At 48.9% G+C, this 18934-nt stretch overlaps 1 protein-coding gene across 4 annotated transcripts; it reads right to left on the bottom strand.

Moving 5' to 3' along the window:
• Window positions 1–262: 262 nt before the first annotated feature.
• Window positions 263–18482, bottom strand: LOC120673355 (DNA-directed RNA polymerase 2B, chloroplastic/mitochondrial-like). 4 transcript variants are annotated; one of them, XR_005674631.1, is made up of 20 exons: window positions 17541–18481; window positions 16505–16720; window positions 16271–16404; window positions 15773–15839; window positions 15617–15675; window positions 14454–14571; window positions 13962–14075; window positions 13732–13863; window positions 13237–13653; window positions 12756–12806; window positions 12565–12635; window positions 11736–11820; window positions 4999–5151; window positions 4836–4910; window positions 3958–4047; window positions 3811–3858; window positions 1264–1378; window positions 1078–1181; window positions 555–934; window positions 263–374 (listed from the first exon to the last, which is right to left on the bottom strand). XR_005674631.1 is itself a non-coding variant. In XM_039954163.1 (19 exons), the coding sequence occupies exons 1-19, from the start codon at window positions 18375–18377 to the stop codon at window positions 824–826; spliced, it is 2997 nt and encodes a 998-aa protein (XP_039810097.1). In that variant the 5' UTR covers window positions 18378–18481; the 3' UTR covers window positions 265–823. The 4 variants fall into 4 exon arrangements, 2 of the variants coding, with proteins under 2 accessions (XP_039810097.1, XP_039810104.1); XR_005674632.1 differs by lacking the exon at window positions 263–374 and adding an exon at window positions 1755–1851 and having other exon boundaries at window positions 872–934; window positions 17541–18482; XM_039954163.1 differs by having other exon boundaries at window positions 265–934.
• Between the last annotated feature and the right edge of the window lie 452 nt (window positions 18483–18934).

The raw sequence follows: 18934 nt of genomic DNA, 5'->3' as shown, positions 1-18934 counted from the left end.
GTATAAAGTTCCATCTTGAAATATGCAGGCAACAAAAGAACCCGCCACAGACAGTACAGTGTAATGAAACGCAAACAAACAATACGTGCTAACTGAAGATAGAAGCTAGACAAGTTGGGGCCTGTACAATTTAATGGAACACAACCAAAAAACCAATAGAATGCAGGTTTAATTACACTGATTTCATCAATGGGATTATAAGAGTATTAAAATAACTTCAAGACAAAAACATCGAAAGCTCCCGAACTTTATGCACAGCTAAAATGGATAAGAAACCACTGCGTATCCATTTATTATTAAATTGTTATCTTACAACTACAAAGTTAGCAATGAAATAATCCTTCGTCAGCTGGTCCCCTTAGCAGAATATCCCTCTATAGTTCAAGATCAAGAATAAAAAACAGATTAGTGACAGACAAAAGCTATATAATTACATTTACAGGGATCAGTATGTGAATGTTATGCGTAAGCCTTGACCCGCGCCGCGGGGGGGGGGGGGGGGATCATCCCCTTTTATTTGGATTTGCTGTTAGCATAACTGCAAACCTCCTCACCATATCTGTTATTGATTACTTCAAGGCAACATGCTGAGTCCTCGAAGTATCGAATTGTACAGCTCAGTAAGAACATCCTCTGTATACTTCTGCGAAGCCACACTTTTGGATAAGGTCATGCATGATGTCTTGAAGATGGTACGCTTCAGCCAGTAAAAGATTTAGCTTCAACATCTGAGCTGGCGGCACTGTACTCAAAACTCAGGATAGGTGCAGGCTGTGAATAGGCAAGCAGAGTGCGGGGGGCATGCAATGCTATCATAATTGTGCTAGTTGAAAAAATAAGGAGACTCAAGGACATCCTTCATATCAAAGTCTCCCCTCTCTGGTAATGGTGGGAACTTTAACTTAGGGAAAGATTTCTCGAAACTCTCCAACAGCTGCATCAAATATACTTTTGTTAAGAACTGGTATACTTTTCTTAAGAAGTCATAAAAGCATTTGGTGAATTTTTAAACGCTAACTCTAACGCAAGAAAATGATTGATCAATTTCTACTAACAGCTGGGATAAGAGATGCATACATTTTCCAAAATAGGTGTATCATAGAGTTCCACAAACTTCTCCCGGAGTATTTTGTTCATTGTATCAACATCACAAGCATGGGTCCAATAAGAATCATGAACTCCTGCACGGATTTAGAAAAAAAACACTAATAAATATTTCACTTCTAACAGATGACTTGCAAAGGGCCTGCCAAAACTACTAACCTGCAAAGTTGAGGCCTTGCCTTTTGCAAGCAACAGCAGTCATCATCATATGAGAACCATCAAGGGAATGCACAAAGTTTGGAGGGAAAGCTGTCCTCTGCCGCTTCACCATAACCTGGTTGAGTGATTCATTAAGTACTTGATTAAAATATTACATAAACAAGAGTTAATGTAATTCAATGACAATGATGGAAAATAGACACAATTCAATAACCAAACCACTATGATGCACTATCAATGACGATTCAAGGATCTCAACTACTCGTTTCACTAAACTATCATTGACGATTCAAATATAGCTTGGGATACATCCATGATACATCAAAGCTTTTGGCCAATTCCTAAGGGTTCAGCAAATTTATACCAGAGTCCATGATATATATAGATGACACATAGAATAAGGGTAATGCTTTGGAGAATATCTGGAAGAAAAGATGAATAAAAAACAGTCAAATTTTGATGTAAAAGAAGTGAAGGATACAGTTACGTACAACACCACCCCTGCCGCATCTGTAAATTGAAACAAACAGCCACGGAAACTAGTTCATTGTTTCTTGCAGTTCCCATGCATCCAGAAAACATAGAGGACTGTCAGACGAAAAGAGAAGGGTCCTTTAGCATCCATCTGACCTAAAAATAGCAATAGGCCAAAACCAAATGAAGCAGCTGGGCCTGATTATCAAAAATGAAATAGAACAGGAGAGGCCAAAGGCATGCGTGGATGTTGCGCGGCAAGTCCGAGGCGGCGGGACGCATAGCGCCGGCAGGGGAAGGCTGGGAGGTGGCCGCGGCAGTGCAAGGCCGGTGGCGGCGCCAGCGGCGCACGCGTTGTCGTCGAGCTCCCGCCCAGCGAGGAAGAGGTGATGGGAGAGCACAGCGGAGGATGGTGAGCACAGCAGAGGCAGAGGTACGGTAGAGGCATCATGCGTGGAGGCGCGGCCACCACGAATCAGCTGCTGTGGCTGTGGTCCAGAGCCATGAGCATGTAGCAAGGAGTTGACGCTTCGAACGAAAGCCCTTGCCGGCATCCCTGCTGGCACAGATGGCGGCGGCGCCCCTAGGCGTCGTTTGACCATTGGGGGCGTCATCTTGAAGCTCCTTGTTGCACTAGGCTCTCTGGGTGAAAACCGTGTCTAGATTCTAGACGAGCGATGGCAGCGCCTTGGCGTCGTGACCTCCTTGGAGGCGTCGTCTTTAGAGACGCATCTAGGCAAGAGTCCTTGTCCATTGATCATGTGCGGCGGCAGACGGGGTTGGCAACTCCGCCACGTGGCAAGCCAAACAGGTGTTGCCGAGCCCTTGTGGTCGCGTTCATAGCTTCGGTGGCGAAAGAAGGTTGTTGCATGTTTGTCGTTGTGGGCTTGTGGCTGCTTGCAGCGGACCGCAGCAGCTGGGATTTCTTGGCAACTCTCAGCGCGGTGTGCGACGACGTCGAAGGATGTCGCTTGCGACATCGACATCAGGGGATGACTTGGCTTGCAGCAGATCATGGCGGGTCGCTCAGCTTGGCTGGACTATCCGGTGCGACACATCGTTGGAAGACGGCGCAAGCGACTTCTTCGGCATGCTGCCACGGCGGCAGAGGTTATGTTTCGCGGGTGAAGCAAGGAGGTGAGGTCGGCCTACGGTGGCGGCTCGTCATTGTTGGAGATCGGGGGACCTAGGGCAACTTTGCTCACCACCCTGACGGCGACAAAAGAAACGGAACCGTGGTATGGAATACTGTGACGGGAGTGGTAAGACCCCTGCGCGTGGTGATTCTTCAAGGCGATGAGAGCGAGGTCCAACAACGGATGCGGCGAGGCCCCCGTGTTGTGTTATCGTGGTAGCGATTGCGTGGCAGTGTACGAGAGGTCCGGTTTCGGTGGTTTCACTCCGTCAGGTGGAGAGTGATGTTGCAGTGGTACGGCAGCAGAGGGTCCCGCATGGCGGTCTTCCCGGTGCAATGCTGTATGCATCTATGCATCTTTCAGTTCCCTGTCAATGCATGGTCACGCCTGAAAGTTCACGGCGACTACACGAGTGTGGATGTTTGGTGGGTGTTACGAAAAACTTCGGTTTTGCTGTTTTCGATCCGCCAGAGTTGCCGCGTGGAGAAGAGTTGTGTGGTTTGCATTAATGTCCCAATCTGACCGGCCTGAGTTGTTGAGTGTTGAGTTCGGCGTGTGTTGATGGCCCCAATCCAACCCATTGCTGTTGTTTTTGTGTTTTTTTCTTTCCTCTTTTTTCTAGCCTGGTTATAGCCTCCTAGGGATATAACCTTGTATTTCTCTACTATAGCAATAGAAACGCACCCGTCCAGTGTTGTTCGTTCAAAAAAAAAAACTAATAGAAGATGAGAGATGACATCATGCAAGGAAATTTAGATGACCAAGATGGACCAGCACGTTCGACGATAAGGCCTTTCTGACACTAGAAAAGCCACTTTTTCGTGACATAACAACAGACATCTCAAAGCAACTAGTAACCAAAGGTCTCTTATTTGACCCAGAAAAAAGCAAGACTGCAATGAGCCAATGCAAAGACATTTGACCACAAGAAGCATACCTTATCAGTCTCCCGCTGAAGGGTCAGAACCTGTAACGACGTCTTAATCTGCAAGGCAAGCATCAATATCAAGGTCTATAAACAAATGACTATCAAGGTATGAGAAAGGAGAGATCATGAATGAAACAATTGTACTGGAACACTTACAAGATGCCTCCCTAGTTTGCGATATGGTTGAACAACTGGAAGCCCAAGAGGGGTCGTCCATTTCACAGGTTCATTTTCACAAGCAATTACCTGCATGCAAAATAAGTTGTCACAGTTGTATATCAGGAGAACTCAATATAAACAGCACTTATAACAATTTAACATTTCAACCAAATAAAGCAGCTGGGCTTGACTATCAACTGATATCAGAACTGAAGGCTGATTTCATTCATATAAGTAAGTCTTTTGGCACTGTTTGGATCAGCTAGCTGATCAAAAAAAGGACAGCTTAGAGTCCAGCTTTTTATTAGCCAACCACCCAGCTTACTATAATCTCATAAACTGGCCTCACCCAGCTATTTTCAGCTAATAGGCTTTGCACACCCACAGTCAATAATCCAACAACCTATAAGCTGAGGGATCCAAACAGCCCCCAGCTTTTTGCAAGCTGATCCAAAGCCAGCATAAGCCTAAATGTTCATGCCAGTTTTGGTGTGCAGGTTGTTTCAGAGCTTTTTTTTTGTTTACTTTTGCCTCTGTTACTATAGAAGGAAACTCATCTCACCGCTGTATTCTTGGGAAAAAAAATATATCACAGCATACACAATATGGTAATTAAAATAATCGACAAATAGTCAATGGAGTTTTCTAGGTTTCATATAGTGGACTAAATTTTATACAATATAAAATTCAACCCCAAAATACAATTTCTTCACAACCTTCCACAATTGCAGTTAACAACTACAAAATGTTAGATTTATATGCCTTGTCACTCTGACACTACCCAAACATGGTACTGTGCAGTGTAAAGTAGCATGGAACAACATGATATTATGATTCATGATTCAGTGAGAAAAGTATTATACTATGGCTTGTACCTTGGCACAGTCACCAAGCCAGTTCATGATACTACGGGCAGCTTGAAACATCTCGCCAAGTGCTGTCAGAGTAACCTATCGAAGACAATGGGGAAAATAAAAAGGTGACTAGACAAATACAGGAGCTATAAAATAAAGTATTTCACTGGGTTGGAACTTCCACCTTAGCAGCATAACATGATGCACCAAATAATTCCGCATCATCAGCAATGACCCCCCTCTCTTTCAGTCTTCTTTTTATTTGTTCACGTGCTCCAACATAAGTGACACCATACACAGATGTCATCACAGTTTGCTTCACCAATTTTCTATCCACCTGAATTTGGTCATCAATTGAAACTTAAAAGTAAGCACCAAACTATAACTTTCAATTATTGTCTATGGAGCTACCAAAATTTCTTTGGTATACCATCAAATGTACATCTACTTATAATCTAACTCCCTCCTTCATTTTTTATTGAAAAAAGAGTTGTGCTGCCAATAATGAATATACTACCAAATGTAGACTGGACACACAAAAATGATTTGTACATTTGTCTCAAAAGGCACTTTCATATTATTGCAGCTTCTTATAAATATATTACAAATGTAATGGACTAATGGTGGTTGAATTTGTACTTCAGGAACTGCATCTACTGTTATGTCCAAATGTCACAAACTAAAGACTCAGGGAGTACAAAAGGAGATACTAGGGCTCCATGATGTAATGTATCAGACTAACTTCAAATTAATCTCAATAGATAAGCTAGGTTTTGCACAGATTCGTAAAAGGCATATATTACTAATCAATCGGTAATCATCATTCTTCAGAAAAAAAATAGGTGATCAGTCTGTTGACTGTTCAAATTTTTAAATGAGGTGTCAACAGCGTGATCGCCTTTTTTTTCTCAAGAATATGATTACCAATTGATTAGTAATATATGCCTTTCGGATAGATTTAGGATCTATATTAATGAAGGGAATAATTGTTGTATTCCTCCAACCCTAGATGGGTGGGTATATATAGAACCTATACATGGGCCTCTAGGTGGGCCTCTATACACATGGGCTCAATATACTCCAATACCCCCCCGCAGTCTGAACTACCAGCGCAGCGGTGTTCAAGACTGGACAACAAGAAAGCTAACACCCCCCCCCCGCAGTCTGAACAACCGACGCAGCGGTGTTCAAGACTGGATAAGATGAGAGTACAAATAGAGTACAAAGGGCAAATACCCCCCCCCCCCGTAGCCACAGGCTACGTTGAGGCTAGATCGAAACTCCGAGAAGGTCGAGAAGGGCAGCCCCTTGGTGAAGATGTCAGCAAACTGAGAGGTAGTCGGGATATGGAGTACCCGAACATCGCCGATTGCGACTCTGTCGCGCACGAAGTGTAGGTCGATCTCCACGTGCTTCGTCCGCTAATGCTGGACGGGGTTGGTGGAGAGATACACGGCGCTAACGTTGTCGCAGTAGACGAGCGTACTCTTGGCGAGCGGGCTGTGGAGCTCCGCCAAGAGCTGTCGTAGCCAGGACAACTCTGCCACGCCGTTAGCGACAGCCCGGTACTCCGCCTCGGCACTGGAGCGGGAGACAACCGGCTGCCGCTTGGACGACCAGGAGACCAGGTTGCCGCCCAGGAAGACGGCATAGCCGGAGGTGGAGCGACGAGTGTCCGGGCAGCCAGCCCAGTATGTGTCGGTGTAGACCACCAGCTCAGCAGAGGACGAGCGGTGAAGCACCAGGCCGAGGTCCACAGTGCCACGGACGTACCGGAGGAGATGCTTCAGCGCAGCAAGGTGTAACTCCCGGGGATCATGCATATGGAGACAGACCTGCTGAACAGTGTAGGTGAGGTCCGGCCTGGTGAAGGTGAGTACTGCAAAGCGCCGGCCAGACTCCGGTAGGCAGTAGGATCAGCCACCGGATCACCCAGATCAGCAGACAGCTTCGCCTGAGTGTCGACTGGAGTGGAGCAGGGCTTGCAATCAGTCATCCCAGCCCGCTTCAGAATATCGAGGGCGTACTGCCGCTGGTGAAGGAGAAGACCAGACAGACGAGGCTCAACAGTGACGCCCAAGAAGTGGTGGAGCTGACCGTGATCCTTCATAGCGAACTCCTGCTGCAGAGAGGAGATGACACTCTGAAACAACTGCTGACTGGAAGCTGTGAGCACAATGTCATCGACATATAGCAGCAGATATACAGTCTCATCCCCACGGCAGTAGATGAAGAGAGACGTGTCAGACTTGGCCTCGGTGAACCCCAGTGTCAGCAAGAACGTGGCGAACCGAGAGTACCAAGCCCGTAGAGCCTGCTTCAGTCCATAGAGAGACTTCTTGAGCCGGCAGACCATACCCGGACGACTCGAGTCCACAAATCCCGCAGGCTGAGAGCAGTAAACAGTCTCTGACAAGATGCCGTGAAGAAACGCATTCTTCACGTCCAGCTGGTGCACAGGCCAAGTGCGCGAGAACGCAAGCGAGAGGACCGTGCGCATCGTAGCGGGCTTCACGACCGGGCTGAAGGTCTCATCATAGTCCACACCAGGCCGCTAAGTGAACCTCCGGAGAACCCAGCGAGCCTTGTAGCGCTCCAGTGTGCCATCAGCCCGACGCTTATGCGTCCAGATCCACTTGTCAGTCACCACATTGCAACCAGACGGACGCGACACGAGGTCCCACGTCTGGTTGGCAAGAAGAACCACGTACTCTTCCATCGCGCGACGCCAGTGAGGATCCGCCAAAGCGTCGCGGACAGAGGAGGGTACTGGAGAGACCCGCGGTCTCCATCGGTGGCGGAGAGAGTCGCGGCCTGGGACGTCATCCGCCAAGTCACCATGGGATGGATATGCCGAGGATCCCGATGGATGACCGGCGGGTGGTACACCTCCGGCTCGGCTCGAGAGGGAGCCGGAGGAGGCAGCGGCGGCGACGGCTCCGTTGTCGGCGTCGCAAGAGCCTCCGGAGCAGGAGGCGGCACCGGTGTCGACGCCAAACGACGCCGGTACACCTGCACCGGCTCAACGTACCGCTGCGGCCCCGGGTTCGGCGCCGAGCGACGCCGGTACACCTGCACCGGCTGAGAGTACCGCTCAGGTGCAGGGGAAGGCACCGGGGCCGCGCGTGGCGCAGCGGGAGACACCAGGTCCGTGCGCGACACGACCGGAGGTCCGGGGGCCGCGCGTGGCGCGACCGCGGGCACCGGGGCCGCGCTCGGCGCAGCAGGGATCACCGGAAGCGGTGCCGGTGCGCCGGGAAAACCTGCAGGAAAAGGACAGACAGGTAACGGTGGCTGAACCACCGGGTCAGTCGGAAACAGAGACGCCATCTCGGGATTAGAAGAAGGTGTGGAGGAGGTGGAGTAGGAAAAATCCGACTCGTCTAAGACGACGTGTCGGGAGATCAGAACGCGGCGAGAGGTGAGGTCAAAGTATCTGTACCCCTTGTGGTCAGGGGAGTACCCGAGGAACACACAACGAATCGAGCGGGGCGCCAGCTTGTGAGAAGCGGTGGCGGAGGTGTTAGGGTAACACGCACACCCGAAAACCCGAAGGTGGTCGTAGCGAGGAGGGGTACCGAAAAGAGCGTGGTGTGGAGTGGGAGCAGGAGAAGCAGTGGACGGAAGGCGGTTGAGCAGGTAGGTGGCGGTGTGGAGGCTCTCAGCCCAGAAGCGCGGGGGGAGAGAAGCCTGGATCAGAAGGGTGCGCACGACGTCGTTCGTCGTGCGAATCATCCGCTCGGCCTTGCCGTTCTGAGGAGAGGTATACGGACAAGACATACGCAACTGAACACCCCGAGACAGGAAGAAAGACCGAGAGGTGGAGTTATCGAACTCCCGCCCGTTGTCACACTGGACGGCCTTAACGGTGAGGCCGAACTGAGTGGACACCCAGGCAAAGAAGTGGAGGAGGGTGGGGAAGGTCTCAGACTTGGCGCGCAAAGGGAAAGTCCAAGAGTAATGATAAAAATCGTCAACAATGACCAGATAATATCTATAGCCAGACATGCTGAGTACAGGAGATGTCCACAGGTCACAGTAAATGAGATCAAAAGCATGCGCAGCATGCGAAGAAGAAAAAGAAAACGGAAGTCTAACATGACGACCTAACTGGCACGCATGACAGAGGTGCTCAGCAGGAGCCCTAGTACATGGAACATCGGTACTACGGCGGAGCTAAGCCAAAACGTCGCGGCCGGGGTGACCAAGCCGGCGGAGCCAGGTGGTGGAAGAAGGCGTCACGGCAAAAGCAGAAGACGAAGAAGCCGAAGGCGAGGCAGCAGAAGCAGGAAGCCGAAGAGTGTAAATGTGCCCCAGGCTGTCACATCGGAGGAGCGGACGCCGGGAAGCCGAATCCTTCACAGTAAGACCAGAGGAGTCAAATTCGATAGAACAGGAGTTGTCAGCAGTAAACTGGCGAATAGAAAGAAGGTTGTGTACCATTTGAGGAGCAATAAGAACATTAGGAAGGCGAGGAGCAGAACCAACGGCGGTGACAGGAAGGCAAGACCCATCACCAACCATGATAGAAGGACAAGAGGGTGTGGAACGAGGCACCCGAGTTGGCGATCCACTCGGTGCTAGTCGGCAGCGTCAGTCCCATGGTGCTGAAGGACTGCACCAGAGCGGCCTGGTCCCACCCCCCAGGCCAGTTCGGCTGCTGGCTGGGTTGAGCGGGCGGGGTCCAGGACGGCGCGAAGAGTGGAGCAGCGCCAGTGAACATGGCCGCCGGCTGGAGCTGAGGACGAGCCCCCCTCTCGGACCCTAGAACGGCCACATCGAGATGCGCCCTGACCATGGGTTGCTGAAGGATGGCCAACGCATACCTCAAGCGGCAGGGGCAGGAGCGGGAGCCGATGTCGGCGCGCCCCGACGGCCCCCACCGGTACCGGTGCTCCCAGAAGCAGGGCCACCATTGCCACCACCACCACCACGTCCCCCTCGCCGGCGACGTCCAACGCCCCCCCCCCCCCCCCTCCTCCGGTCTGTCTGGCTGGAGCAGCACCAAGGAGGGAGCTGGCAGGAGCAGCGGAGGCCGGTGGAGCAGCAACGAGCGCGGCAGGGGCGGGCGAGGACGATCCGGGCGCGAGACCCCGGGTGATCTCCTCGAGGGCGAGGTCGTCCCGGACCTGCAAAAAGGTGGGTAAAGGCCTCTGGCGGGCGATCCAGCCCTTCAGGTGGTCGTAGGTGCTGCTCAGGCCCCGTAGGACATTGAGCACCAAGACCCGATCGGACACCGGATCCCCGAGGTCGTGAAGAGCATCGGCCATGCTCTTCATCCGCCGGCAGTACTCACCGACGGTGAGGTCCCCTTGCACGAAGGTGCGGAAGGTGGCGTCGAGCTGGAGGGCGCGGTACTCGGCATTGCCGAGGAACTGCCCCTCGAGCGCCACCCAGGCTTGTCGCGCGTTGCCGCCGTGGGTCCTGACGAGGTCCTGGAGATCTAGGGAGATGGTCCCGAAGATCCAGGACATGGCGACGCTATCAAGGCGTAGCCAGGCCACGTCCCGTGCCTCGATCGTCGAGTCGACGAGGACGTGGTCGTCGAGGGCGTAGCGGCGAAGGGTGAGGATGACCTGGTCTCGCCAGCGGCCGTAGGAGGAGGACGCAGGGTCGAGGAGGACGGAGACCAGGGCCCTAATGTTCTGGACGCCGGCGGCCTGGAGGTGGAGCTGGGCGACCATGGGGTCGGTCGGGTCGTACCGGGCTCCAGATCCAGCGGGCGGGGCCTGGTGGGAGGAAGAGGCGCCGTGCTCGGGGTGGACGGGCTGGCCGGAGGAGACGCGGAGGAAGCGCTCCGCCTCGGCGACCCGTAGAGCGAGGGCGTCGGCCGTGGCGCGCTCGCGCTCCCAGGCGAGGGCAGCCACGCGGACCCGCTCCTGGGCTGCCGAAGCCTCCGACTTGGCGGCGAGGAGGGCCGCGGCGAGGGTGGCGTCGGCCTGCTGCCCACGGAAGGCGGCAGCGGCGAGCGGCGCATCCGCGGGGGCCATCCCGAGGCCCAACCACGCGGGATCGAGCGCGGCAGTGTCGGCGGTGGCGGCCTGCTTGCCCGCAGCGATCGCGGCGCGGTGGGCCACAGCGGCAGCGACGGCCGCATCACCGGCCAGCGGCTGCAGCAGGGGCTGCAGGGGGCCGGTAGCACCCCCCATGCCCCCTGCGCCCGCGCCCCTGCGCCAGCGCCAGCAGTGGCAGCGGCGGCGGCAGTAGGGGCGCGCTGGGTAGCGGCGGCGGCGTCCGCGGCTCCCCCCGCGCCCCCTGCGCCCGCGCCCGCAGTGGCGGCGGCGGCGGCAGGGGTCTGCAGGGCGGGATCTGCGCCGGGAGGAGGCGGGCCGCCCGCGCCGGGAGGGCCGGCGCCGGCGGCTGCGGCCGCGGGCCTCCCAGGGCACGCAGCGCGGCTGCAGCAGAGGAGGGGAGGAGCCAGGCGGCGGCGGCGGCGGCGGCGCCCAGCGCGCCCGGCGCAGCACTCCCCGCGCCCGGAGCAGAGGAGGAAGGGAGTGGAGGGAAGGAGGAGAGGGGAAGGGAGGGGGCGGCGGCGGGTGCTGCGGGCTGGGAGGGTGGGAGGGAGAGAGGAAGGAGAGGAACCCTAACCCTAGGCTTCTGATACCATAATGAAGGGAATAATTGCTGTATTCCTCCAACCCTAGATGGGTGGGTATATATAGAACCTATACATGGGCCTCTAGGTGGGCCTCTATACACATGGGCTCAATATACTCCAACATATATGAACAAGCTAGCCTACCTAGCTGGTTTAGCATTAAGACAGACAGATCCTATCAGGCCTCAACCGATCCAGATTTAATGCCCATGTATATGTGTAACTTGTCTTTCACGAACTCTTCAGCTTTCAAACTTCACCTTATCTATCTTATGAGGCAACATATAGTACGGATTGAAGATATACTGACAAAAAAGCAACACCTGATCAAGTATCAGACGAGCATGAGCTGCATCAGGATCTGTAGAAGGATCCTTTTGTGAATCCCTCCTCATAATTTCAACCACCCTGCAGCATAATACAAAATAATATGATATCAGTATTCGGTATTTGGACAAAATAGTGTAATCATCATGAATACAAAAGAATATAACTAAACTAGTCAAACGTTAGATCAAGATGACACTACTGAACCCAAAATCAGTATTTGGACAATATTTCAAGCACTAAACAAGAAACTTTAATGTTGGCAATTAAGACTATAAAGAAGCATCACAACAATCTTACAAGGACATACAATCAATTTTAAACATGAAAGATATTTCGTATTGAGACTCCAATAATACTAGTTCAAAAAGTCTGGAGGTTAAAGGATGTTTCCAAAAAAGCATCCCAGGTGGCCATCTGGGCACCGGCCAACACCAAGCCATTGTGCTTTGCAGTATATCATGGAAGGCCATGAATTGCCAAGGTCAATTGCAACTCAGGCCATCAGAAATAATATGTAATATGTCTACAAAGTAAAAGCAGCTGTTGGTCATCGATGTCTTTGTCGGGGGATATTAAGACACTAATTACAGCTCAATGTGTACGTGGTCCTTTCTTTTTCTAAAGCACAGGGAACTCTAATACGTCAAGTTTTACTACTGTTGCACAAAACGGTTCCTGGGGTCCTTAAGACCGCAAAAAATAGATGATCAGTAGGGTGGGGTGCCCTGGTGCAGCATATAGAGTGCTACATCTTAAAGTACATCAAGTACTACCATGAACATGTTAAGAGTTCAAAAGACAGCTGAAATGGAAAAACCATACCTGGTAGCTATTCCGGAGTAAACATCTGCAGGCTTCTCTCCAGCAACTAAGTTGACAGCAATAGCTCCCAACTAGGAAAATTTTAACAAAAAAAATTACTAACTCTACTTAAATAATTATATAGATAGTTACCCATAGCAACAAAAAATAATCTTAAAGAGAACAACTTCATCATTCAGGCACAAACTAACCTTATCCCTTCCAAGAGCTGCATAGTGCTGCAGGCCATTACAAGAACCATCCTAAGAAAAAGAAAAGCATATATCAAAACATAAACATATATTGAGTTCTGGCCACATACAAGTACAGCCGATGCTAATGTTGAACATGGTGATCAACCATGGACCATGGTAAATGCCACATGCTCAGTGTCATATCCGAACCGAATTTATCCATGCAATAAGCATATTCAATACACATTGGGGTACATGAGCCCTGTTGAATCAAAGGCAAACATGCCTGTTGCATAAGGAGTATGGTCAACTAATTTTCTATCAGGAACTCAGATAATATGAATGAACATGGTACTCAATTGTTCACTCTGTTCCAATGTTCCATGGCATTCATTCTAAAACATCAAAATACTTGAGCAACAGAAAGACAGATGAGATCTTTAAGTTTCTCCACAAAGAATTGAGAAAGAAAATGATCACTCGAAGAAAATATATATACCTGATGCACAGGAATATGTGATATCGTTGTTTCTGGAGACGAGCTTCTTAAAGCTTCAGCAAGATTCATGCATACTGCCAGGCACTGGAATGGATCTTCAGCCCCAAGCCACCATCGTTTGCCTTCTAATGGCCTATCAGCAGAATCAAATATTTCCTCCAAGTGATTCTCAGCAAATGCAATCCGGCCATCATATGATAACTTATCAACACCACCAGCATACAAATTTGCTAGGTGTATCTTCAGCCAATGCAAGCCTGACTTGCCAAGTGGACGACCTTCAGCAAACTCCAGAACCCCTCGACAAAGGTCGGAACCCAAGTGGTTCAGGTAAGGATGCATTGGATAAGCACGACCTCTAAAATCAAGGTTGTGTGGGTAGTAAAATCCCTCTTCATCCTTCATTTTTCGAGCAACCTGTAACCAATATGTGTGCATTAGTATAGATTGTGGCACCTCAATGGATAACAATAGCAAGACCCCTTAGTCTCTTACAGCAAGTTTGAGCTCAATGTCACATCTCTGAGAATGCCTTTCACTGTTTTCCTTCTTGACTGACCTCATGTGCCACCTCCACTTCTTTAGCAAAGTTTCATCTTCTGTGTCAGGCTTCTGAGGTAAGGGAACCTGAGTATACGAAACATGTCAGCTTAGATACAAAAAATATCCAATGCTATCAAATCAAGTCATAACACAATCTCATGACCAATTAAATGGCAACTCACATCAGCACGATCAACCAGGTCAGCAAGCCGACCACCACTTGACCATATTCTGTCAATAATACTAAGAACTCTTTTGTTAACCCTCCACTTCGTGCTCCCAAGAGTATTCAAGGCCTGAAACCAACAAGACATCAAAGAACAAAAACCAGAGATACAGATTGCATAAACTATTGAATTTTGTGCACCAATAGATTAACTCAAATGACGGGCAAAATATTTCACAACCGACGTGTAGGCTCTACCATCCTATGATGTGGACCAAGATAGCATTGTTTGCTTTCTTATAATTGTGTAAACTAGGTCACATATTCAGGACCAGTGCTCTTATACACTGGGTTAATGGTACACATGGGCCAAATACAAAATGTCTCTGCTACACTCAGCATAAGTAAAATTTAAATGTATATGAGCAGATAAATGGATTTAGGAAAGTATTCTTCACACTATAACACTATTATTCATCCAATCTGCACAAGAAACAGTAGATTGTACCTCAAAAACTGATTGCAACTGTTCCTTTGGAGCCCTTTTAACAGCCTCCCTCTGCTGCCTAGCACCATGGGTGCGCATCACATAGGATGGTAAAAACAGGTGTGCTCCCTTATCATATCTGTACAAAAAAAAATAGGAGAACCAAACTGTCAGTATATAGATAGCATTTCCAGACATAAAAACCATGATGTAAAAAAAGCTAGGAACAAATTTACTACATATTCAGAAATGCCAAGTGATAGAAATAATAGTATGACAAACAGAACCCATCGGCATGAACCAGGACCACATAGAGCCCGTTTAGTTACCAAAAAATTTCGCCCAAAAATTTTTACCTCACCTTTGGACACATGCATGGAGCATTAAATATAGTTAAAAAATAAAACTAATTGAAAAGTTTGAATGTACACGACGAGACGAATCTTTTGAGCCTAATTAGTGCATGATTAGCCATAAGTGCTACAGTAACCCACATGTGCTAATGATGCGGTCAAAGGTCTCAAAAGATTCGTCTCGCGGTTTCCAGGTGAGTTCTGAAATTAGTTTTTTAATTAGTGTCCGGAAAACCCTCCCGACATCTGGTCAAACAGTCGATTTGACATCCAAAAATTTTCATTTTGGGAACTAAACGGCCCCATACTGAACTAATCAAAAAGGTGACTGTCCTTACCAATAAGGATATACTCCCTCTGTTCCAAAAAGACTTTTTTTAGAAAATTTCAGACACATTACTAATCCTGGGAAATGACCTTGTAGCCCCTAATTAGTTATACGAATTGAGATTGCGAACCGTGTTATTTGTTTGGTTCTCTAGAACCTCAATAAATGCATTTGCATTGGAACTAGAAAAAGTAGCATCTACTAAGCATTTGATTGGCTCCATGCGCTTATCTATACAATTTTTTCTTGATATTTGGCATTGCTTTTAATTCTTTTTTTTTTGAGTAGGCATTGCTTTTAATTTGATGGATCCCACTACAAGCTAAAAGAACAATCTTTGTGGGACAAATTTTGAATGCTAAGCGAACACTTATTTTGGGACGGAGGGAGAGGGAGTACTCAGCAATAACAATATATAACCAGCATCATTCAATAAAAGTGCAGCCCAATTTGTTAAGATGCATCATGTAACGAAGAGAATTTTATAGGCAACAAATACGAACCCTGACCAACAGATTGGGGGAATCAACATAGGCATGTACAGAATGACCATGTGTTTTGCCTGCCAAGGAAAAACATGCCCCATTACATGATCAAGGAATGCAAAATTAGGAGAAGCATTCCAGTAAAAATCAAGACTTGTAGAAGGGTCAACTAACTGTTCTATCCAGGCCTTGCCGAACCAGTGGATCACACTTGATGACACCATATCTGCGACTAAGCTTCCTGTTTAAATAAAAGACATGATACAAAATATATGTTAGGATGAAGAAGAAACTACTTTTAGGACAAGAATGAATTAAGCTAGTTGCCTTTACAACTTAGTTGGAGCTGTATCGTTCATTGCAGCTCTGAAATTGCATGAAAATTAGTCTAAACTAGCATCTCGCCCGCATTTTGCAGCTGGATGTCCAAATGATCTTTGGTTGCCTTTCAGCACATGTACATTATGTATAGTTTCTAAAAGGTGCCACAAATTATTTCAATAGATAGCATGGAAGAATATGAGCAGTAAAGCAAACCTCCCCTTTTCACTGAAAGTTATCTAATCAAAGCATTTCCTAGTTAAACTAGAGGATCATTAATCCAGTGGCAGTACAGATCCATGGGGATGTTGCATCAGGAGTCAATCTTAGAGTAAACAAGGATAACATTACTGTTGTTCCTTCGGCACCGTTCTCATTTCATGTCTGAAAGCAGGACGAATGTCAGGCAGACCATCTGATGACTGGCTAGCAGCTGGCTGTATATGGGCTGTTTCAATAAACAGCTCAATCAAACGACTGCCGACCTGCAGAACAGTGAATGACAATAGAAAATGTCATAAGGCAAAACTGGTGCTAAGATTAAAACAACAGATGAGGTAATATATCTAAACACGGGATTCGTACTTTCGCATGAGCATCTTGACCCCATGGCCTGGAATCATCTTGATTTTTCACTATCTTCCTAACTTGCCGTAACTTTTGCTTTTTCATCAGATCAGTGACTTTCTTTCTTAGACGCTGTTGTTCTTTGGAAATGTCTGAGTCACAAATTTCTTCTTCATTTTCCTTTTCTTTGTTGCTTTTTTTCCTTGTCTTCTCTAGAAATCTGTGGATTCGAACCTAGTGAAGGATGAAAAAAAAAACATGATGGTTTATCAACAAATAGGTCAAGATGACATATTCAAGATGACATATACAAATAGGTCTCTAGAAATCTGTGGGAACCTAGTGAAGGATGAAAGAAAAACATGATGGTTTATCAACAAACTGATAACATGACAAGAAAATGTACCACCCAAATAGGTGCATTATCAACAATAAATAATGAGTTTGACACCATATTCAAGATTTATACAAACCAAAAAAAATGCAATACTATATAAACAGAATGAGAAACACCTAGTATTTATGGCACAATTTCAAATACCCAAGACAATGATTCGAAATTGATACTTAGGATAGTGAGTTCAAAGGGAGAACATAAGATCAATTAGATTGCCATAACTTAACAAGGTGACTTCAAGCTGAGAATATGAAGTTGCCAGACTATCAGATTCTCCAACAAATTACTAGCATATCAGCATAAGAATGATACTACCCGTAAATCACTCCGAGAAGCAATAGTAAGAAACAACTATCCAGTTAGTTGCGGCACTTTTCAACACTTTTTCCCTTAAATTATATTTGAAATGGAAGGCTTGTCTTCACACCCACTCCTGTTACACAACTTATCTATGGTATTGTACATTAATTAAAACAATATTACTTTCCATTGGTGGCTAACTTTAAGGTATAAAAAGACAACCTACACCGATATTCATAGACTTTAAAATACCAACAACTAACAACAATTTTCTAATTCCCGAGACACAGACTAGTTTTGGAATGCAACTGCGCGTGCAGCAAGCAAGCAAGTGCCCAGTAAGAAACAATTGCAAACCTCATGCTCGATAGCCTCGCCAATCTGACATGCTGCCTGGATGACTCGAACGCTCCCGTCCCCACTGCCAGTCATGAGCAGTCCCATGAGCTTGTGCATAGTTATGACCGCCATCATATCCGCAGGAAGCATGTTGAAGTACGGCCCATGTGAAGCCCTGGACCCACGGTCCGCCACGAGCTCCTGCTCTGCAGCGATTTGGTCCCGCAGCGGCTCAAACCAGCCCAGGAAGAGCGACTTTATATAGGGAAGGTTGGGCGCGAGCTTCTGCTCACACATGTCCGCAAGGAGCTCGCGGTACTCCTTTGCGGCCTGCTCCCACGCCTCCGTTTCGACGCGGATCTGTCGGCGGCGCAAGGAGGCGTATTTGTGGTAAGTCATCCCGTGCTCCGCCGCCGCCACTTGTGCTTGCTGTCCGCGCCTGTTCCGCCGATGCCGACTACGGTGGTCTCTCCCGGATGCCTGCTGCTCCTCCACCGGCGGAGGAGGTTGATTCTGGTTCGGCTGCACCTGGAAGTTCTCGAGCGCGTGGTGCAGCTCTTCGGCCTCCTCCAAGGACACCACCTCGGCTGCGGCGGAGGAGGCGAACGAACGCGGTTCCTGCTGCAACGAGGGAAAGCGCGGGGGCGGGAGAAGACGACGCTTGAGAGGAGGAGCGCGCGGGGCAGCGGCGCTCGTGACTGGGAAGGAGGAGAGGAGGGCGGAGGCGAGGCGGCGGGCGGGGAGGCGGCGCCACATGAGGGGAGAAGGGGCTAGGGTTTGGGGGGTTAGGGCGGGAAGCGGAGAGGAAGTGGCAGGAGAGACGGCCGCAGCGGTCGGGGCTGAGGCGGAGAGCATCAACTGGAGAACATGGGGAATGGGGGCAATATGGCGCCGCCGCCGCCGCCGCCAATGTGGGGAGAGGGGTCGGGGAAGAGGAAAAGCCGGGCCTCGGCTCGGCCGGCTAAAACCCTTCCTATACTTGGTTTCGGGGTTTAGGCTGACCACAGCGGAGGGAGCAAGAGCAAATTTGCTCCCTCCTCGTTTCCCACGCCCTCTCTGTCTATAGTGCCAAACAGTGCATCTACAGTGTCAAACAGTGTATTTGCTCCTTCATTTGCTCCCTCTACTGTGGACGGTCTTAGAGGTGGAGATTTTTCCTCCCACAGCATTGCTTTTCTTCCGTTCCGTTCTGGGACGGAACCGTTGCAGGCCAGACTGTTTCAGGCGTGGAACGGCCGAACCGAACGGGGTCTTACAAGGATCCGTGTTCCTTTAGACTCATGATAGCTATAATAGAAGAATGGGAATCAATCCATGAGTCTAGATGTGTGGAATTTATCTCGGTCTTTTGTTGTATCTATTATTTATTGTTAGTAGTTTCCGATCCGGAATAAATTATGGTCCCTTATTAT

The sequence above is a fragment of the Panicum virgatum genome, chromosome 2K (genome assembly GCF_016808335.1).
Source record: "Panicum virgatum strain AP13 chromosome 2K, P.virgatum_v5, whole genome shotgun sequence".
NCBI lineage: Eukaryota > Viridiplantae > Streptophyta > Magnoliopsida > Poales > Poaceae > Panicum > Panicum virgatum.
Note: the sequence above shows the minus strand (reverse complement) of the source record. Positions and strands in the feature narration are given on the sequence as shown.

Excerpts from the sequence above, each read along its gene's own strand:
- LOC120673355 (XM_039954163.1), bottom strand. The coding sequence starts at position 18,377 with ATGCTCTCCGCCTCAGCCCCGACCGCTGCGGCCGTCTCTCCTGCCACT. Across the intron at positions 15,840-16,270 it reads ACGGTGCCGAAGGAACAACA|GAAGCTTAGTCGCAGATATG; the intron begins GTAATGTTATCC and ends TTATTTAAACAG. Across the intron at positions 14,572-15,616 it reads CCCCCAATCTGTTGGTCAGG|ATATGATAAGGGAGCACACC; the intron begins GTTCGTATTTGT and ends TTTTTTGTACAG.